The 21311-nt window shown below is 39.9% G+C and overlaps 1 protein-coding gene across 3 annotated transcripts; it reads left to right on the top strand.

Annotated features, from left to right (window-relative positions):
• Positions 1-4905: 4905 nt before the first annotated feature.
• LOC146440191 (uncharacterized) lies at positions 4906-20962 on the top strand. Of its 3 annotated transcripts, XM_085056649.1 has the most exons (6): positions 4914-5263; positions 7399-7635; positions 8156-8245; positions 8923-9000; positions 10770-10865; positions 20789-20962. In XM_085056649.1, exons 2-6 carry the CDS (start codon positions 7447-7449, stop codon positions 20939-20941), a joined length of 606 nt encoding a protein of 201 aa, XP_084912775.1. In that variant the 5' UTR covers positions 4914-5263; positions 7399-7446; the 3' UTR covers positions 20942-20962. The 3 variants fall into 3 exon arrangements, with proteins under 3 accessions (XP_084912773.1, XP_084912775.1, XP_084912774.1); XM_085056647.1 differs by lacking the exon at positions 20789-20962 and having other exon boundaries at positions 4906-5263; positions 10770-12565; XM_085056648.1 differs by lacking the exons at positions 4914-5263; positions 20789-20962 and having other exon boundaries at positions 6604-7635; positions 10770-12565.
• The last annotated feature ends 349 nt before the right edge of the window (positions 20963-21311 follow it).

The raw sequence follows: 21311 nt of genomic DNA, 5'->3' as shown, positions 1-21311 counted from the left end.
CTAAACACTGATGTTATTAGTCCATTAACACCGAGATCTTGAGAAGTAGCTTATCTTTTTCCAGGAGAAGACCTCTCCTGAAAATACAGCATCACTATTGTCTATGGAGAGATCTCTGTGGCTCCTCAGTGGTGTTTCAGAGAAGGGTTTTAGCAAACCTCCCCTGGCATTAATACCAGGAAGTGGACACCTGATGTTCAGTAACCTCTGACACTGTTTCTCTGATGTGCTCATCTGTTGCTGGGGAATGCTGTCTTGGCTGAAATCTCTGATGTGCAGCTGGACGTGAAGTAACAGCCAAATGCAGAATGTTAGCAACGCTCACTGCGGAAAACAAGTGCTGACTGCAGTGACTTTCCTCAAGATCCACAGACACACACAGCTTGCAAATACCACCAAAGCATCAGCAGCTTGGATTTCAGCTTGTAAGCATCCCCAGTATAATGCAGAGAAAAGACTTTGAAGAGTTTAGTTAGTGTCCCATTAAAACTATTTTCTTTTGCTCCTGAAACAAACTTGGGCAAGTTATGGAAATGTGCTCCTGATAGAAACAGTCTGATTCTATGATAACTCTCAGTAACTTGCCAGTTTTACTCAACCCCAAAAGGAATGGGCTGCTTTAAACCATTCCGAAGTAGCTCATAGGAAATATTATTTCCCCATATTTCTGAAAGATTAAACAGGGCACTACATGATGACATGATTATAAACATGAGTGAGTTTCTTTATAGTTTGTTAATGGCATAATGGATTTCCACTAAGCAACTTAAAACCAAAACAAAATCTAAACTAACTGACAAAAAGGTTTGTTTGAATATTACTGATTACTTCATTCAAAAGGGGAGAAAACTTCAAGTCTGAAGAGCATTTGCACCGTGGATGTTCTTAAGATAACCTACAGCAATTTTTTTAAAATTATGTTTTCAGGAAATTGAAAAAATCTTATCTGAATAGCTAATAGTTGAATATCTAAGTTTGAAATTAAGTCATGTATTTACTGCAAGCAAAGTGTATAAGGCTTGCTTCCGTAATCAGTTCAGGCAGCTTTTATGTTGCCTCTCCTCCAGTGAAAGCATATTCAAGGATGCCTTTGTTTCAGCAGCATTTTGTTCAGCTTTTGTTTCATGGAATTACACAAAGCTTTCTTAGAAACAGTCTTTTACTTTAAAAAAAGAATGAAGCTGAAAGAGTTTTCGATTAAGAAAATGTGTTATGTATAGTCATATTTGAAAGGAGAAAAGTGTTTATGTTCTAGGAAATGCATCTTTAAAGATATTTTCTTTTCCATAATTGTGCTATTTAAGCAAATCGTGTTTTAAATAGAAAAATAGGTAAGAATGTGTGCTTGGGGTTTTGAGTTGAATTGTAGTAGCAGGTGTATGACGCTTGAAATGTTCTAGGTATCTGGATTCTACTTGACAGTAGAAACCAGGCTGTGGCTGTAAGGAGGGTGTTTCATTGTCCCTGTGTGATTTCAGCATGGTACATCAGAGACATGGGTGGCTTTCATATCTTGGCTTTTGTTGTTGGGCTGCTTTGGATTCTTTTTCATTTACCAGAATGATTTAGGGTGATACATAGCATTTGCACACCTTTGTTGCCTGGAGGAAATTCATTCTCTAGGGGATTTGTTAGTGAGATCTTATCAGAATAGACACCTTGTACTTTATGGGAACAATTTGTCCTCTTAATGTACAGGGCTATGATACAGAGCAGTATTTATGTTATGAAGAGGCTGCCTTTGAAAAGATGAAAAATGTGTTGAAAGGAGGCAAAAACGTCACTTGACTTGCTGGTGAAATACTGAAGTAAAGTAATTTGTTACCAATCAGGATCATCAACAGTGAGGGAGAAGAAAAATGCGTTTCCATGGAACATAATAACTGCTAGGCTGATAAATATTTTCTCCATCTGAACACTTCTGCGTTTACAAAACATCAGTGTTACACCACCCACATACCCTTGAAGCTTAAAGTCCTAAATACAGAATTTGCTTGAATTATTTCATTCCAGTTGTTTTTTAATATGTAAAATTTAAATATATGTGCATCTCACTTTGTGTTTGCTACTAATGACTGAAACAAATCACATTTTTAATCTTTTTGGGTCTTAGCTTCCCCACATATGGAACACAAGAAAGGACTTCCAAACTCTCCCTGTGTAGTAAGAAGACCAATCTGTAAAATTCTGTAAAGAGAACTCATTTTTCTTTCTTCATATTAAGATATTTGCCAGTACCCTCCTGTCTCAAAGCATGTCCTATGTTTTATCCTATGTCTTTAATATAACAAGAATGAGCTAATAAATTTCTGGAAATTTAAGAGAGCTTCATTTTTGGAGTACAAATCTACTGTTCCCTGAACTACCTTGGGGGGTGATGGAAGCTTCTTATCCATCTAAAGCAATTTTCATGAGTACATCAGAGTAAGGAATCGGTTTTATTTTTGGAAGGCAAAACAAAATCCAGTAAAAAAAAACCAAACCAGAAAGAGTGGTTGAGTTCACTATTTTCCTATTTCCAGCCCTCTCCATTTCATCAAAAAGGGTCAAGTTGTAGAAAACATTTGAGGATTAAGATTTGTTTGCTAAGTAGTATTAGCCTGTCCTCACTGCAGTAGCATTCATTGGCTTGGTTTCTCCATTTTACTTCATGGAAGTATAATTCATGTGGTGTTTTGCTTATAGCAGGTACATGTAAACATAATCTAAAAGGCATTTCTGGTTGTTCCATTCCATCTTTTGCTGTTGATATGACCAAATTATGAAACTGCTTTCATAAAGATAATGCAGTCCGCAGTACTGTGTGGACCTGCTGAAAATTCTTCACCAGAATTGTCCTATTGTTTCTGTTTTACTTTGTAGTACTGTAGATCAAGAATACTAAAGACTAAAATATCTTGGGTTACAGGTGTTAAACAGGTACTGAATTTTCCTTACAGCTGTATGTCAGCATGAGAAAATGCATCCTGCCATAGGAGAAGGCAGACGGAGCAGAAGTGCCCTGTAGCTCTGCGTTCCCAGCTGAACTGCAAGGGGCACAGGGATGTAAAATCTACTGCTGTTCATCACCTTGCTCCTTGTGCATGTGGGAGGCTGCCACTGCAGCTGAGTGTGTGCCTAAAATGATGCACTGATTGTCAGCATAACCTTAATTTGAAATTTCTGTCTGTTACTTTGGGAGAATAGCATTTTACTGGTCTTACAGAATTTGGCAGAGTGAGTTTGAGAAGCTGTTGTTTAGGATTAGGGATCAAGGTCAAACATGGATGAGACATTTCCTTGGAAGAAGTTAAATGCTTAACTGTACCCATGTTTATTTTTAGGGTGAAATTCCTTTATGACTTTCTAATGAGCTTAAAAGTTGACAAGGATTTAAGCTGTCTCTTGAAATACCCTGACGAATATTGAGAGGTGTTACATTAGCTATTCTGAAATACAACAGACCAAGACAATAGCAAAAAATTCCACCCTGTCTGATTCAAATTTCTGTCCTTCTAGTTCATATTGACAGAAAGCAAAGTTTCTGTTTAAGGGTACCCTATGTTTCCTTATTCAAGACAAGTGTGAAGAAATACTGAGATATCCTGTCTTGTGTTTTGAATTTTAAGAGGAAGGGGAGCCACTGCCGTGTTGTGATTGTTTGTGCTGCTTTCACATTGATCAACTAAATTGACAATCAGCTCCAGTGTCCTGAGCAATGTGGTTTAGAATAACCAGAAATGTGGGCTGTTTATAAGCAAATAGTGGTATCACTGAGTGCCAGTGCAGTTCAAAATGTGGTTTAACAGCAAATTTCCTGCAAAGGCCAATCATGCCTTCCATGTGCAATACAAATAATCCTGTGTTGGCATTATCATCTTTTCAAGACTCACAGAAAGGTCTACAGTGTTTTCTAATGAGACACTGAGATACTGTCCTTTTCTGTTTCTTCGTCTTTTCAGCTACTCTAAAACCAAAAGCAAATGAAGAATCCCAGGGACACCTTTTTGGAGATGAATTTGTGTGTCCAGCATGAATGGCATTGTCCTATTTCCTTGTCTTTCTCAACCTTAGATCTAATAGAGATGGTGACATCTGGGTTGCTGGTAGCAGCAAGAAATATGTGTGTGTGTGAACATAACCATTCTGCATTTAAAAAGGAAAATGGAAACTTACAGAACTGTTACATCTGAAGCAAATATCTGTTTAAACTGTGAAAGTCGCCATGTGCTTCTGATTGCCCCACCACAAGCTTGTTAAAAATTGTTTTTGTTAGTTTGTTTTTTCCATCGATGTATCTTATTTGTTTGGCATCATGCTGCATTCTACCATTGGATTTGTATCACTGTAAGAAAATGCAGAGGTGAGATTAAATGAAAGCTTGAAAGAAAGGTTACTTTGAAAAATGGCTTCTAAAGTTCAGTGAAGTTTGGATATGTAGGCAACCTTTGACACAACTTGTCATATATAAACTTCTGTGTATCAGTGAGAGAGGTGAAGTATTTTGGATGTAAATAAGTAATGGACATTCTGGGATAACTGGACTGTAATCACTTTGAAAATCAGCAATCCTTAAAAGATCAATTTGATGTTGTACTTTCTATTGATACCATTCAAAAAATTAAATGTTTTATTTAATGAATAATGATAACGGGAGTGACTTAACAGTTTTTTTAACCTCAGGTCATGAGATGAGATGTCACTAAAGGTCTAAGTACTCTTGTTTGTTTTCTTAATAGTACACTTTATTGAAGACTACTGATCACTAATTCCTCTTTACGATACTGAAGGTAGGCTCAGTCCCAAGCTCTTTCAAGTCCCTAATGGCTTCCACTATTTTCAGCAGCCTTTGCTTGCTCTTTGTACCACCAGTAATGCCCATTAACTGGCAATGTATCTCACTGGGACTGAAGGTACCTTTCTAGGTAAAAAAGGGAAACACAGTATTTGCAAGAATCTAAACTTGTAGAACTTACCAGGCAGTTTCTGCACTTCCATACTTCTACCGCTTTCTTAAAATCTATTAATTGCCTTTTCTTTTTTTTTTTTTTTTTTTTTTTTTAAATCCTCTTCCCCCCAGGACTCTGTTAAGTGGCTTCCCAAGTCTCCTAAACTGTACAGTGGCCATAACTGGAGCTCCCAGGGCTCTCGCTGGGCCTCCTTGAAAGGAAAGGAAGGTTTTCATGGTGGTAGCCTGTACAAATTCAGCTCTGCTAATGGAAAATGGAGAGAAGGAAGGGTCAGTCCCGAGCAAGAAGCAGAGGAACTCGAGGATCCTGATGATGTAAGTAATCTTGAAATCAGGAGAGACAATGTGTACCTATGAAAAGGCTACAGCTGCTCGCAGTGCTATGCAGTGGAGCACTTTGGGTTTGTGGAACTTGCATTGCTTATACTCATGTCCTTGCTTGTGCACAGGGTACAGAGTTATGTTCAGTGTTTTATTCCTTTACTTTGCTTGCAATTAATCCATCCAACCCTCCAGAGTACAGTTCAGCTTGCAAGTTAAGATGAGTAACCTGAGCAATGATGAGATACATTTCTTACTCCTACTTATATCCCCAGTTACCAACTTCCCCCCATGTGTTTCAGGTGAGTAGGTTGTTGGCAGCACTTGGGGCTTAGCATTTCCCTAGGCCTGGATGGCAGAAAAGTGAGGTTGCAGTGCTGCTCCATGGCATGTCTGTTTTGGGTGGCTCCTCCAGGATGCTGATGTCTGTGAGCCCTGCCTGCTGTTGTTTCTCTAGCCTGTGCCTGCCAGGTGTCTGTCACCTGTGCAGCAGCCTGGCTGTCCTCGTGGTCCTAGCCTGCCAAAAGGATGTTGTGATTGCACTCTTGCAGCCTTTCCCTTTCAGGGCAGTGCTTGCCATTCTTCCTGACATTTGCTGGGAGATGCAGGGGCTCTTGCTCCTCTTCCAGGACCTCTGCTTCCTTCCTAATCCCTGTGAGTGCTGCTGGTGTGCCTCCTCCTCCAGCCCCCAGTGCTGGCTCTTGCTCACAGCCTCCCCCCCGGCACCCATGGCACCACAGCACTGCAGATGTGTCCAGGTTAGTCAGCCTGGCACTCTGAAGAGGAATCTCTCTCAAGAGAAGAAAGGTAATGGATGTTTTATGTGAGTTAAAGCTAAGCAAATTCCCTTTTAACTGAAAATAGGAGGCAATCGTGCCTTGTATGCTTTCCCTGGGGTTGGCAATGCTTCTTTCCATCCCAGCCAAAAAGAGATTTTGGGAAAATGCCAACATAGATTGAAAAATAGTGTCCATGGGGTTCTGCACAGCTGTTCAAGGTAATGCCACTGCTTTTTATTTCTGGTTTTAAACTTCTTGGTATTAAAGCTTAGAAAAACACTTATGGAGCTTATTTTCAGAGGTGTTGATGTGTGTTTGCTGCATCATTTTACTGCCAACAGAAGACAGAAGGATTTGGGCAATGTGAAGATCTGATTTGACCTAAACCCATAAACTTAGGGAGAAAAACTCAGCTAAATATAAATATAAATGTAAAATTCATAAAATGTGAACAGAATTTGGGCATTGCGTCTGAATTTCTTTTAACCCTTTGCCAGGAATAACTGATAGCTGGAAAGCATCACTATGTTTTACAGTCAAACTTGTCTGAAGCTTTAATTGTTTGGTGGATGTATTTTAATTGTGTATTTCTCTTTTCAAGCCCTTGTAGTTTAGCTAAGCTTAGGGTAACATTGTGAGCTCCTCACTGCATCTCAGAGCAGGTTCACCCTAGGGCCAGGCTTCAAAGTAGGCTTTATTATGCATTACTTTTGAGGTTCCATTTCCAGAGGACTCCTAAATCACTTAAGTTTGTAGGTCTCCTCTCATTGCCATTTGCAACTAAAGACAATTCAGTGACTGAACCAATGTCTTAGATACACAGATAGAAGGTAGGGGCTTGCCTTCCCTCTCACACCTATGCTTCTGAAAATGGAATGTGAGCTTTGAGGAGCTATGAGAAATGTTTTATTTTCTGTATGGAAATATCTTTCCTTTGCCTTGTGTGTGTGGTTCTTTCCTCTGGAACAGTGGATTCAGTGCTACAGAGCTACAGGAGGCGGCCCAAAATAGTCTTGTTCTCATGCTCTGTCATTTTCACAGAGCATTGCAGGATTTATGCACATATGGGTGTGTGTGTTACATGTGCTTGCGTGTGCCAGGGAATCTAGTGAAAGGCAATACAATCCCAGTCCTCTCCCTGTTCTCACAGTTTTACCCCCAGTGTCAGGGGCATAACATGCCCAGAGAAATAATGGTAAAAGAAATCCTTGTATGTTTGCTTCAGTGAAATAAATTTTATCATACATCAATGTGATAGTGAGGAACAAATTCAGGTTACCATGGGTAAGGTCTGTGTTTCAGATTCTCCTTGCTTTTGCTGTGTTCACCTTTTTTATCTTTAACCCTCAGGAACCTATTTCCAAGTTTTCCGGCAGCCTTTTTGATAGCAATGATAACATGAGAGATCAAAGAAATACCAGAGCAACGCTTCAAGAAAAGCACAAGTTGGCAATGAAAGGGAAGACTCTTCCAGGATCAAACACTAAGGTGCAGCCCCCTGTCTCTGCAGCAGGCAGCTTCCCCAGCGAGAGCGGCCGGATCCCGGAGGAACTGCGGGTGCTGGATGTGCCGCAGCCCCCGCTGAAGGTTTGCAGCTGCTCATGGCCTGGGATTGCTGTGGGGCAGTCCCTGTGTCTGTGGGGAAGTCCTCCTGTGTGAGGCCATTTATAAAAGATGCAAAGAAGGAAGGACGTTGCATGGCACATGTCATGAGGCTTACCTTAAAGAGAGTAAGCTGAGGGTTTTCCTTGCTCCCCATGGCTCATATGGAAAAAGAATTTCCCATTAAAAAACCCAAACAAAGCCCACTTTCCTTGTGGCCATGCATCTCACTTCATATATCCAGCTTTGGTACTGTGAGGTCAAGTCAAGGGTATGTGCAGGTGGGCACTCAGCTGAGTCCTTGTCCAGTCCATGGTTTCAAAGCAGTGGTGACAAGTCTTGCATGTGCCAGTGTTGAAGCACAGCACCATTCTTCTCTCGGCTGGGCTCTCCAGGGGCATGTCTGCTGGTGTTCAGAGTAGGAAGTGGATTTTCAATGCTCATGTAATTAATAGGCAATGTTTTTGATTAATCAGGCCACTTACCCATTATAATTCTTTTCCAGGTAACCATTACTGTGTGCAGTCAAATGGGGAGTCTTGGTATTAGCATTGCTGGTGGAAAGGGCTCATCTTCATGTAAAGAAAGTGATGAGGTGCATTTCATTATTCAAAATTTTTCTAGTGATCATTAGAAATAGACTAATGAGTAGTTCTGAGCTATTGTGTTTTGTTGTTTTCTTTCTTAGATTGTCCTTCATGTAACATTACCATCTTTGTGATAAAGCTAACAAGGGTAAACATAGGTAGCTTATTTCCCAGACTAGGAGCTGGCATTAGATTTTGATGGGGAGGCTCCCAAAAGGATGACTTGGGAGAGAAACCCAAATATAAATGAATGATTTTGCAAAGGGAACCTGATGGCTGAAACACTGTTGTCTAATTTTAATTTTCTGCCTCAGTTTGGGGTCACTCCCTTGGCAAGCCACATGCCTCTCTCATCCCATTTTCTCATTCCCAGGAACTAACTTGATTTGAGAGAAGTATTTCACACATCTTCTCACTGATTTATCATTTAAATAAATCTTTGTTTCCCAGTCTGTTCCCCATGGCACAGTGTAAACAATTACTGACTTTTGTTCATTGTTTTGTGTGTCAGCCATGGAGGCTTTTTTTTTCTTTGTCTTGCTAAAGAGCCAAGGCATTTAATTTTTAATTTTATAGAGGCAACAGAACAATAAGTCCTGAAAATTAATTACTTCCCATTTGCTTTTTACATCTAAGGACAATGGGAGAAACCATCACGTCTGAAACCTATGTTTTGTGTTTCCAGGGGATCCTGATTGCACGGCTGCCAAAAGATGGTCCATCAGACTTGGCTGGGGTACAAGCAGGAGACAGAGTGACTGAGGTAGATGGGTTGTTTGTCACTGTGGAGTGTGTTCTCTTGTTGTTGTCTTTAACTCAAAGCACTTAGAGCTGGGGAGTTTGAGATCCAAATCTATGCTTGCCTTAGCTTTTCAGATACTTGCCATTATGAAGAAATTATAATAGCATTAAATTGTTGTATTCCTTTTTATTATGTTCTGGTTGTCAGATCTTTATGTTCAAAGTACTTAAAAAAATATTATTCACTTAAATGAATGATTTGCAAAAGAAAATAATGGTCTTGGTAAGCAGTTATGTAAGCATAAATGCAGTTGTACTTGATCCAAGGAGCTTTCTTGTGACATGGTATTAGATTTACTAGATGAGTAAACTGCAGTTGTAATAAAGAAATATAAACTAGATGAGCTTGTTTCCCCAAGGTAATTTTTGGTGGGAAGAGAGCAGCTCAAAGTAACTCCCCTGATGGAGGCTCGCAGTGCCAAGTGCCAAGGGATAAATGCCTCTTGGGCTGCTCCACCTCAAGCCTCATCTTTCCTAGCAGAAACCACTCTCTTGAGCTTCAGAATTTCCCAAGAACAATGGGGAAAAACCAGTCACATACAGTTTTATGACATATACTTTTGATGTACTGTTCAGTTTCTGCCTGCTGAGAATGGTGGCGTAGGAAGAGAGCCTCTACAAAATCACTTGAGGTGAAACCATATTTTTTTCAGCTCTCATTATCTTAAACTGTCATTTCTACTTGGTTAGATGAATAGTTTTTACTCCAGCATGCTCCATGCTGAATTAAGGTGGAATAGGGCAAGCAATATTTTATTTCTGTTAAATTGTCAGGAATAATGATACAATCTGTATCAGCCAAAGACTATTAAATGATAAATTAATCTACTAATTGTGTAAAACTATGCTATGGAATTATTATATAGAGGGTGGTGTTCCATAATATAGACATATTGTGTTATTTTAACAGTTCTTAAAAGGTTAATTATAGAAAAAAATCTGTATTGTTTTACATTTTTTCTTTTATGAAAGGTATTTTAACAAATATGAGAGAATATAAATCTCTACATGTTTCATATTATCATATCACTAAGGAAAAACGTCAGGATTTTAATTGCTGTACCTTTACCTTCTGAGCATAGTTTCTGGACAAGTTAATATCTTAAAAATCAACCCCATTGCTCAGGTTCCTCCATGAGGCTATAATTAATTTCTTATTTTGAAGGCTACTTGGAATATACTAGCTGTTAATGTGTGTTCATTTAATCAATAGTGAAACAAGTGAAAAATAGAAGAAGTTTCTGTTCCATGATGTTCTGCCATGCTGTTGTTGTAGAAATAGTTAGGATTTCTCTATCTCCCACAAGATGGCAGAATCATTCATCTGTTTAAAGAATATAGAAATCATATCTCTGCTTTTTGTGTGTGTGTGTGTGATGAGAAGGAATTAATGTAATGAGAAGGAATTAATGCTATAGAAATCCTAATGTTTTGACCACAGGACTGATCTGTGTACAAATAACAAGCATTTTTCTCTTGACACTGTCTTGCAACTTCTTATTCTTGAACTGATAATTTCAACAGTTGAGATATAAAATTCACAAAAAATGAGAAGCAGCAAGAATTACAATTTTATTTGTTTTTGTTGTACAAACACATGCAACAATAGGGCCAGGTGTTTGTGTACTAACTTGAGAGGAAGGGAGGGAATTTCTCTTCTTAAACAGTGTTCAGAATAAAAATATGTTTCTGGTGGGTTTTTTTTTGTTTTTTTTTTTTTTTTTTTTTAAGGCAACCTTTGTTTCAGAACCTGCTGCTCTTGGTGCTGGTCCTACTGAAGCTTCTTCCAAGGGCAGCCCCTTCCCTACAGTCAACCATGTCATTACAGTAAGTAGGATGGCCCCAGTGAATAACAAGTCACTCTTACCTGTGAAATTTATGTTGTCATCATTATTTCTAGTGAAGACTGGCACAGAACCCAACAGATATCAAAGACCAAGCATTTACTTGGCTGTCACTGCAGCTGGAACATGGCTTCTAGAGGAGCTCAGCTCCTGGGTGAGCACCAGGGTAGCAGAGCAGAGCTTTTAAAGTACTCTCCTTTGGGGGCTTTAGGGTGGTGTTCATTCCCTCCAGTTTAAGTCATTATTCTGTTGTCTGGACTCTGTCTCTAGCTAATGGAAGGAGCAGCATTTCTAGGGTTCCTCTTTTAGAAGGGAGAGGTTGAACTGCTACCTGGAGGTGACCATTTTCATCTTTTGACTGGAGGCGTGAGCTTGTGCCACAGGCTGACATGCCTGCATTTCAGGTGACTGATGAGAGTAAGCCTACTGCACAGGTCACAGAAGGAAACAGCTGAGCCTGCAGGGTGGCTTTTAGAAATCCACTTTTTTGAACTTCTCTAGCAAGTTCAACTATCTGAAGACCTACCCTAATCTTGGTCATCTCTGTGCACAACTGAAACTATGGCTTTACTAGGAAGATACAATAGGATCAAGGTATCTGAATAATTAAGATCAAAAAGCATCTTACTTATATGCAGCTTGAAGTACCAAGAAGCAACAACTGTTTCTTCTTCAGCAAATGCCAGAGGAATGCTTTGTTTGATTCCTCTTCTTTCAGCCTTTAAAAAAAAATCTTTCTCCTTGACTACCATTCACAACCCAGCTAATGGCAAAAAGAATGAAAGTTTGTATATTATATAAAAGACTATAATCAAAGACAATATCAGTTTTTATTAACCATTTAGATAACTAATTTGATTTGTTAGTTGACTGAAAAAGTGAGCAAATAGATCATGAAGCTATTTTTATCTGGTTTCCTCTGCTAATCACTGTTTGCAGAGTACTGAGCTACAGCTTTTATCTGTGAGATAGACTAAGGAAGGTTTTCTATTCAGTTGCTTAAAGAAACTTATTTTGAGGCTTCTTGTCTCCAGCATCATCTTGTGAAACATTAAACCAGTTTTATTTTCCACCTGAAAACACTTTCATCAGTTTGGGTTTTTTTGTCCAGCTTTACCTGGTAGCTGTTTCTTACAGTCTTTGTCAGCATTGCAGGAAGCATGAGGCTCCCTGTTAGAGGAACCACTGTTGAAAGGGTTTATTCATACATTGGTGGTGGCCTGGATCTGTTGCAGTAGTATTTGAATTTAAGTATTTTCATCCAAAAAGAGCTAATGACTGTATTTTTATGTTGTATGCCTCCCTTTAAAGTCCTTCAGCTGTAGGGGGAGGAGGAGGCAGGTTTAGACGGAGCTACTTAACTTAAAGCACAGTGCACAGAGGGAGTCAACTGGCTGAATATGTTCTGAGTGTCAAAACTAACCAATATGCAAGTTCTTTTGTGGAGAAACATTTGGATTTCTGGTTTTGTTTCTTTTTTGAAATAAAAATCTTTGTGCTGTAGCAAATTATATGTGTTGTTGCTTGTAACCTGGAACAGCATTCATCAGTTTTAGTGATTATGGGATTATGGGGAATATCCTGCTGACTTGAAACTTCTCAGTATCTCATCTGTTCTCACTTTGAAGTCCCTCTTACTGCTCAGTAACTGAAGGAAATCTTATTACCTGAAAAATGCTTAGAGCCTGGCTTCTCATGGAGGACTTGCTTTGCATGTTCAGATAAGCAGGTGGCAGTAGGACCTAAATGCACAATCTTCTTCTGTGCTAGGAATATAGGAAGGTTCATTTCCTTTGTGTTTCTGATCAGGTTTCAATAGAAGATGGTTGTGTCTACATCAAGGGAGGGAAGGATTGAAGCATAATGGCAGAAAACCCAGAGACTCCTATTACTATTCAGCAAAAACTGAATATCTGCCAGATGGTGCCGTCCTTCTTCTCCCTCTCTTCCAAGTCATCATCCTGCCTTCCAGCAGATACTGTCTTCATCGTTTATTTTTACTGAATTTTAATAAACATCCTCTTTGCATATGCTCTCTGTAATAATATTTGTCTCATTCTTGCTAGCCACCCCGTCTCTGAGCCTGCTGCTCTGGCATTACAACAGGCGATGCTGCTGCCAGATTCAGGTTTCCTCTCTGTTTTCCACAGGCTTGGTTGGTGTAACTGCTTCTCAAAGGCTCGTTTAATTGTTAACTCATCCAGTCAAACTCAATTTCAAACCCTTTGTGCCAGCTTTAAGATTTCATGAGAGTGTGAATGACCAGTAATTAATTGGACGAATGAAATGTTCTTTCATAGTGAGTCATTGTTTTGCAAAGGAAAAATGAGAATCTTCCTTGGTTTTAACTATTATTGAGTATTTTGCTGACATGTGGATAGAGGCCTCAGAACTTTAATTACAATAAGATACTTTTTTACATACATTATTTTATAGACTTGCCTCAGTTATGCTAATCATGCCTTAAAAATATCAAAACTGTTTGTTTTACTTGGTTTAATATACATATCTAAACAAAAATATTTTAATTGGACTTAAACAAAAAAAAAAAAAAAATCAGGGATATAAACCAATGCCCATGCTGACCTTAACAGAAGGAACTTTAACTTGGAATCTGTAGTCTTCATTTCCAATTCTCCTATTGTTTCCTATCCGTCCTCTCAAACACAGAGCCAGCTCTGTGTTGACAGGTTTCAGCATCTTCTATCATTTCAAAACATGCATCATCATGTCATCTTCTTTGACTCATTTTTGGGGCTATCAACATAGTTAGGATATTAGATACTTTGTAATTAATATCAAGTCTTTAAGATATTTTAATCTAGTATTTCACTTTAAATGTTAATATATTATTTGATTTAATTTTATGCCTTTGTCCTGGGAATTGCCTCAATTATATTTTTTCATATAGCTCACCAGGGGTACAAGTGTGACTTATATTGGGATTTTCAAGGAGGGTTAAAGTAAGAGTTACCAATTAAGAGTGATTGTGTAACTAAATAAATGTGAAGCTTACAGTATTGGAAAAATCTGAAGAACTTTTTCAGGCTAAAAGAGCCAAAGTTTTTGGCTGCTCTGTTGAAAATGCAGAGAAACCGAGAAAACAGACAAGTGTACTAGAACCTGTAACATGTAGCAAAACGAAATGCTCCTGTGCCTGCAGAAAGTGAACAAGCACATACACCATCTTCCACAGTATATAGGTGCAGGTTTTCTGCCTTTGTCTCATATTGTTTGTATGGAAGTTGTGAGAAATTGTACATAGATGAGAATCCCAGCCGATCTACCTTCTTCATTTCCAGCTGGTATAGACTTTTTTTAACAAAAAAACCCTTGATGCACTAACATTAGTTAAAAATCTTCAAAAATCCTATTATCAAACCCTTTCTTTATTCATCTGACCATATTAGTTCTAAACATATCAGCACATTGAAATCATACCACATAAAATAAATTTTTTCTTGTTTCTTTAGTAATTTTCTTTGTTCAGTTTTAAAAGCAAAGCCAGTGGAGTACTCAGGTCAGAGAAGCAGTGTAAAAGGAGACAACTAGAGTGGGATTCAGACTGTCCCTATCATGAACAAAGCCAGGTTTCTTCTGAAGCTTGTTTCAAACAGTGAAGACCTTGCTCACATCCCATACAGTGTTTGACTGACCCATAGCACTGTAAGATCTACTACTTCAAGTTTCTTCTGAGGAACTGCTTTATCCCTTTTCGAAAACATTTTCATGACTCTTTTAATCTTGCCAGGTAAGGGTGTTGGTATTTCTATGGGGTTTTTTTCTATTCTGACAAGCTAAGTTAGTTGTAGAAGTCAGGAATGTAACTTTCCACTGCCTTGCATCTTGTTCAGGTTTACATACATTTGCAAAGAAGCCTATGAGCCTTGTTGGTTTAGCTAACCCTTAGTCATCATGTGAGCTTCAGTGGAGTGTAAGCACCCATGTGCCGTGGGATCGATCGCCTTCTCCATTTCATCTCTTAGTTTGCATCTGCTTTTATCTAAGCAACTGAGTATTTCTGAGTCAGGATGAAAGATGAAAGATAAAAGGTGTGTGTTGTAGACACTATGTTTGCCTCCATAGTGCAGTGGTTAGGGAACTTATTTTGTAAATTTGAAATTAAGTTCCTGCTCCCAACAAATGCTTCTGTTTGCACAGTGTATCTTTTTCCTCTCTTCCTTTTAAGTAGTTTTCTCACAGGACTTAGTCAAAACTGACTCATTTTGAACTTTAAATTCTTGGATTTTTCAATGCTTGTAATTAACAATGCTAAATAGGAAAAACCTTTTAAAAAGACATTAATTGTCTTAGTTCCATGTCCTCCAAAGGACATTAATTGATGCTTTCAAGTTACCATATTAAAATACTTCTAAGTCAGAGAAAAAAGAATCTACAGAGTGAGCCCATCATATGGTAGACAATATAAGCACTGCAGGTAATATAAGCAGTAACATACAAAAGACAAATAGACTCAAGCAAAGCACCTGGAACTGTGCTGTAGGACACAGCATATTATTTGAGAATAAAAGATGATAAGTATTTAAACAACTACACAAAGGTTGAGCAACATCTACTCTTGTAAAAGGCATTGTCATGGACTCTGTGGGAGAACTGCAGGGGAATAGACTGTACTGAGTTCCTGCAGGCTTTCAAATACAGCCACTGCATTTCACAGGGGTGATGAGTTTTCTTCGAAAAATCAAAGACTTGGTAACTTGGGGCATGGGTAGCCCTGCTTATGGGGGAAATACCTTTTAAGTCTCCTGATGTGATCAAAGCAATACATTTGCTGCAGTGTTTTCATAGCATCAAGCCATAAAGCATTTATATGAAAATCTGTAAACCAGTTGCAGTGTCAGGGGAGTCACTATCCAGTGGTACATTAGAAGATGAAAGAAACAGAGCAAGAAAAATTTTTCATATGCAATTCGAATCTTGTAAAAGCCTTTTATGCCTGACAGCATTGCAGATATGACATGATGAGCATTGATCTTACATTTTTGTGGTGAGTTTGACAGAGCTCCACCTTTCTTGCCTTGTGCATTGCCCTTGGGAGGCACTTGGCAGAGAGCAAGAACAGAAAGGAGCTTTGCTCTAAATGTGACATGACCAAATGTTATATATACTACATGCTGGAAGACAGATAAAACATGCAAGATGTTCTCTTGCTATTCCAAGAAGTAGAGAAAATACCCAGTTTTAAAACTGAGCTGTAAAATAAATTGGTATCTAGAAAATTCCCACAGAGGAAATTTTCACAGAATCATAGAGTGGTTTGGGTTGGAAGGGACTTTTAAAGGTCATGTTGTACCCTGCTTGCAGTGAGCAGGGACATCTTCCACTAGAACAAGTTGCTCAGAGCCCTGTTCAACCTTGAGTATTTCCAGGAATGGGGCATCCATACCTCTCTGAGCAACCTGTTCCAGTGTTCTACTGCTTGCCTGGTTCATTGACTTCCAGGAAGTCACACTGAGCTGAATTAGATTTGGGAGTAAATCACTATGCACAGTGTGGGAGTAGCAACAGGGAAGAGGGATGGGCTAGGGGGTAGCCCCTGCTCAGGGCTCTCACCAGGCTGCTGAACACAAACTGAGGCAGCACTTCCAAAAGCACAGTGCCAAAGCTCTTCTGTCAGTGTTTGAGAGTAGTGTGGCTGTTCCAGGTGTAAGGATGAAGTGAATTATGTGCTGCCCTCTCCCAACCCCAAGCAACAGTAGGTGTTGTCATGAGCCCTGAGTGCAGCAGCATAGGTCACAGCTTTCCTTGCACAAAGGTCTTCTGGAGCCAAGGGTAATGAGGCGCTTCATCCATGCCTCACCAAAGATTTATCTTCCCCAGAGTGCAGGAGAGGTTTATACCTCTCTCTCCATCAGACTTCACAATTTCTGGAGTTTGGCCACAGGTATTTTACAGCAGTAAAATAGCATTGTAAAGTGCCAGGCAAAGGGATGCAGCCAGGGATTTCCATGACCAGGAGAGTTGAGGGTGCATCATAAAACACATGCTGCTTAAAACATTCCTGATATGCTGTAAAAGGAGAGCAGTACTGAATCCCCAGACGGGGTCTCCAGATTCCCATGTTTTCATACACACAGCCGTGCATCAGCTGGTTTCTGCCGCACGCCCCTGCCCCAGCTGTGCCCCGGCTGCTGTGCCTGCTCCCGCCTGGCAGTGGGACTGCTTGTGAGCAATGAACTCACAAGGAATTAATTCGATCTCTTGATCTCTCTTTGACTTGTATTTCCTTGTTTTCTTTCGGGGAGAAGGTTTCTTTTTTCTATCTTCTGACATCACTTCAGCTAAGAATGCCATTGGATGCCTTTTTGCTGTGAATCGAGCAGCAGATCTGCCCCTTCTCTGCTGATCTGTTGGATGCATCTTTTACATCCTCTTTTTAAAACTTTTATTTGAAAATCCAGCTGTGTAATATTTTTTAGGCATGAGTAAGTGCCCTTCTTTACTAAATTTGATTTAGACAATTTATTCCATTAATACAGTCATTATCAGATGTGACCTTTTGCATCTAGTAAAGGCATATTTTCATTGTTTAGTGAGAAGTCTGAATGTCCTGTTCAGGTCAAAAAATTACTTCCACCCCCAGTGATGATAAAACAGGTAAGACTAAGTTTGAAATCATAACATTATTCATAAGGTTTACGTAAATGCTCTCAAATGCTGCAAATGCTCTCAACTATGTTGATAATTTTGTTTTCCCCTGTTTTCAGCGGTTAAAGGGTACCACCCTTAGCACTGGTGTCCATGAAGATCAGCTATTAAGTCAAATTTCAACAATATGCACTATTTAGATACATGGAGCTGAGCTAGGCAGGCATCCCCATAACAAATATTTTCTAGCTGGGGAATATTTTCTTTACAAAGTTATCTGTTTGCACTAGATTTAAAAGCATGTCTGGTTTTCTTCCTAAAAAAGGTCAATCCAAATCCTTTTTTCCTGCCCTTCTTCCAGCAAACTTTGGCCTTACATGTGTCGCTTCCCCTTCTGATTTGTAGCCTCTGTCCCCTGCAGCTGGCCTTGCTTTACCCTGTCACTGCTGGTTATGCTTTTGATGTGAAGCTTGGGTTGTAGCTACGACTGTTGTCTTGAGAGCTTTCCTCTCCTGCTAATATTGGAGTATGGACCTGTGGGATGGGGAAGGCCAAAAGAAAGGAAAGGCTTATAGAAGACAAAAAAGATAATGGGGTTTGTTCTGTTCAGGGTTTTGGTTTTTTTTAATTATAAAAAAGACATAATGAAGTGTCCTTTATGGACTGTTCTGCAATGGTTTGGACAGACATTTTGATTAGAAGTAGACAAGGAAAGCATATGTACACATCTAGAAGTTAAAAATTATTGAATGTTTACCTGTTGGCAGGACATCTCATTTATCACATTTTAAGAAGCTGCTTTCAACTGAGGCATCATAGCTAGTTATGGGTTTCTTCATATCCTGTTTCAGTATGAAAGAATTTTTGTGGCCAACACTGCAGCTGAATTGCCCCAAGTTGTTTAGATGGCTTTATTTTACTGCTTCCTATGGAGAACCAGGAGTGCAGAGGCAGCCCCTGTCTGTGCTCCAGTTGGAGGACTCCAAATTCCAATGGAGGCCGTCAATCCCATTAAATGAGAGTGTCTGAAATAATTTGATTTTTAGTTATGCCTGATTCAAACAAAATTAATTTTTTTAATGTAAAAAGTCTTAGTGTTTATGTTGAAACTAGTGACACAAACAAGGTAATGCAAGAAGTTTCCACAATGAACCCACTGATTTTACTGCAGGATATGTCCATTTTGAAGTTTACTTATTAGGCACTGAAAATGTAATTTCAGGCAAAAATGGAAAAATATTAACTTGTTTCAAGTGATTAATGATACATTTTTCTGAAAAGGGATATGACATATTTTGATGGTTTGAGATTGAATAGTAGTTCCAATATTATTTAAATAGTGATATTTAAAGCATGATGATGGAAAGTGAGTAGGAGGACTTTACAATTTCAACATAAGTATTTTAAACAAGTTCAAACACTGCTGAGTAACAACCAGTGGAGAAAACAATGGAATAATAGGAGATTGAGATAATTTGTCCTCCTACACCAGCATTAATTTTTTTTACAGAATTATCCATAAAAGGTGGAAGTTTCACACCTTCCCACATGCCTTAGACAAGCAGCTCAAGTGCCTGTACTGGAAGGGTTTTCCATATTGCCATCCTAAATCTCTCTCTCTTGCCCTGTCTGTAATGGGTAGTGGAAATAGTTTGCTTCCTCTTTGCTGTGCCATTTTTTCACATAGAAAGTCTCTTCTCCTATCTTCCCTTGATCATGCTGCACTAGGAAATGTACATTCAAATATGAACAGTAAAAAGCTCCACGAGTGAAGCTTGCCATTTAACAGGGTAATGCTGAGGTCACTGAAGATAAGCAGGGAAATATGAAAGCAAAGGTAAAATCCCCCCAGGGTTCTGGTGGAAGTGCTCACCGAACCTCTTTTCATCATCTATTGGCAGTCCTGGCTAACTGGGAAGGTCCCAGTTTACTGGAAGCTGGCAAATGTGATTCCTGTCTAGAAGAAGGGCTGGAAGGAGGAGCCAGGGAATTACATCTTGACTGACCTAATCTTCTGTGACAAAGTGACCCACTTAGATGTTGTCTTCCTAGACTTTAGTAAAGGCTTTGACTCAATTTCCCAGAGCATTCTCCTGGAGAAACTGGCTGCTCATGGTTTGGACAGGGACACTCTTGCTGGGTGAAAAACTGTCTGAATGGCCAGGCCCAGAGGGTGGTGGTGAATGGTGCTACATTCAGCTGGTGGGTGGTCACTAGTGGTGCTCTCCAGGACTCAGTACTGGGGCCAGCCCTGTTAAATATCTTTATCAATGCCCTGGATGAGGGCACTGAGTGCACCCTCAGTCAGTTTGCTGATGAGACCAGTGGGAATGTTGATCTGCTGGAGGGTAGAAGAGCTCTGCAGAGGGATCTGGACAGGCTGGATCGATGGGCCAAGGCCAATTGTGTGAGGTTCAACATGGTGAAGTGCTGGATCCTGCAGTTGAGCTACAACAACCCCTGGCAGAGATACAGAGGGCAGGGTGGCTGGAAAGCTGCCTGGAGAGAAAAGAACCTGGGGATGCTGGTCCTCAGCCAGCTGATTATGAGCAATGCTCAGGTGGCCAAGAAAGCCAATGGCATCCTGGCCTGAATCAGCAGCAGTGTGGCCAGCAGGACCAGGGCAGATTGTCCCCTTATACTCAGCACTGGTGAGGCCACACCTCGAGTGCTGTGTCCAGCTCTGTGCTTCTCACTACAAGAAAGACACAGAGTGGCTGGAGCGAGTCTGGAGAAGGGCAGTAGAGCTGGTGGAAGGGTCTGGAGCACAAGTCCTGTGAGGAGCAGCTGAGGGAGCTGGGGGTGTTTGGCCTGGAGACGAGGAGGCTCAGAGGAGACCTCATTGCTGACTACAAGTGCCTGAAAGGAGATTGTAAGAAGATTGTTGGTCTCTTCTGCCATGTAACAAGTCACAGAGCAAGAGGAAATGGCCTCAAATTGTGCCAGGGTAGGTTTATATTGGATATTAGGAAAAAAGAAAGGGTGTTCAAGCGTTGGAACAGACTGCCCAGGGAAATGGCTGAGTCACCATTCCTGGAGGTATTTAAAAGACATATGGTTGTGGAACTTAGAGACATGGTTTAGTGGTGGACTTGGCATTGCTGGGTTAGTAGCTGGACTTGATGACATTAAAGGTCTTTTCCAACCTAAACAATTCTATGATTCTCTATGGTGTTACACTTCTCACATATTTTTTCTCATCACCTGTTTCCCCTGTCCCTTTAAAATATTTCCTTTAAACACTTCCCTGCTCTTGATCTGATTATTTTTTCTGAAATCTTTCACATCTTGCTGAAGATACCTCGGATAATCCTCACGCGCCCTTCCACATCTGATGAAGATGCTGACCAATTGCCCCCCGACCCCGATGACTTTGAGCCCGAGGAGCCTGACAGCGCAGAAGGCCATGCCTATTCAGACTGTCTGAGCAGTGCTTTTTATCCTCCCTAATAAAGTACTTTTCTGGCAAGAGTTCATGGGTGGTTTTCTTTCCTATTGTTTGATTATGTTTAAGGTAGTACTTAAACCACTATGCCTTATTTATGGTGAAAACCATTACATGGAGGATGAATTTGAGCTGTGGGAGCAGAACCCTGTTTGTGTTTCTTTGCCTTGAACTTTCCTTTGGCGAAAACTTGTGAGCCTGAAATGAAATGCACTGGGTCAAGTTATGTGAATGTCACCACATGTTTCAGTAGCCACTCGTAAAGGTATCCTGCAGCACCTAAATGTAATGGTAATGGAAAAAAGCAGCGGTTTTTATTCAGAAGGTACTTTACCCATTTGGAAACACACTGAAAACAATTGTATAGTGTGGTGG

The sequence above is a fragment of the Lichenostomus cassidix genome, chromosome 3 (genome assembly GCF_008360975.1).
Source record: "Lichenostomus cassidix isolate B80296 chromosome 3, HeHo_3.0, whole genome shotgun sequence".
NCBI classification, from domain to species: Eukaryota; Metazoa; Chordata; class Aves; order Passeriformes; family Meliphagidae; genus Lichenostomus; species Lichenostomus cassidix.
The sequence above is the reverse complement of the archived record's forward strand: the minus strand, read 5'-3'. Positions and strand labels throughout refer to the sequence as shown.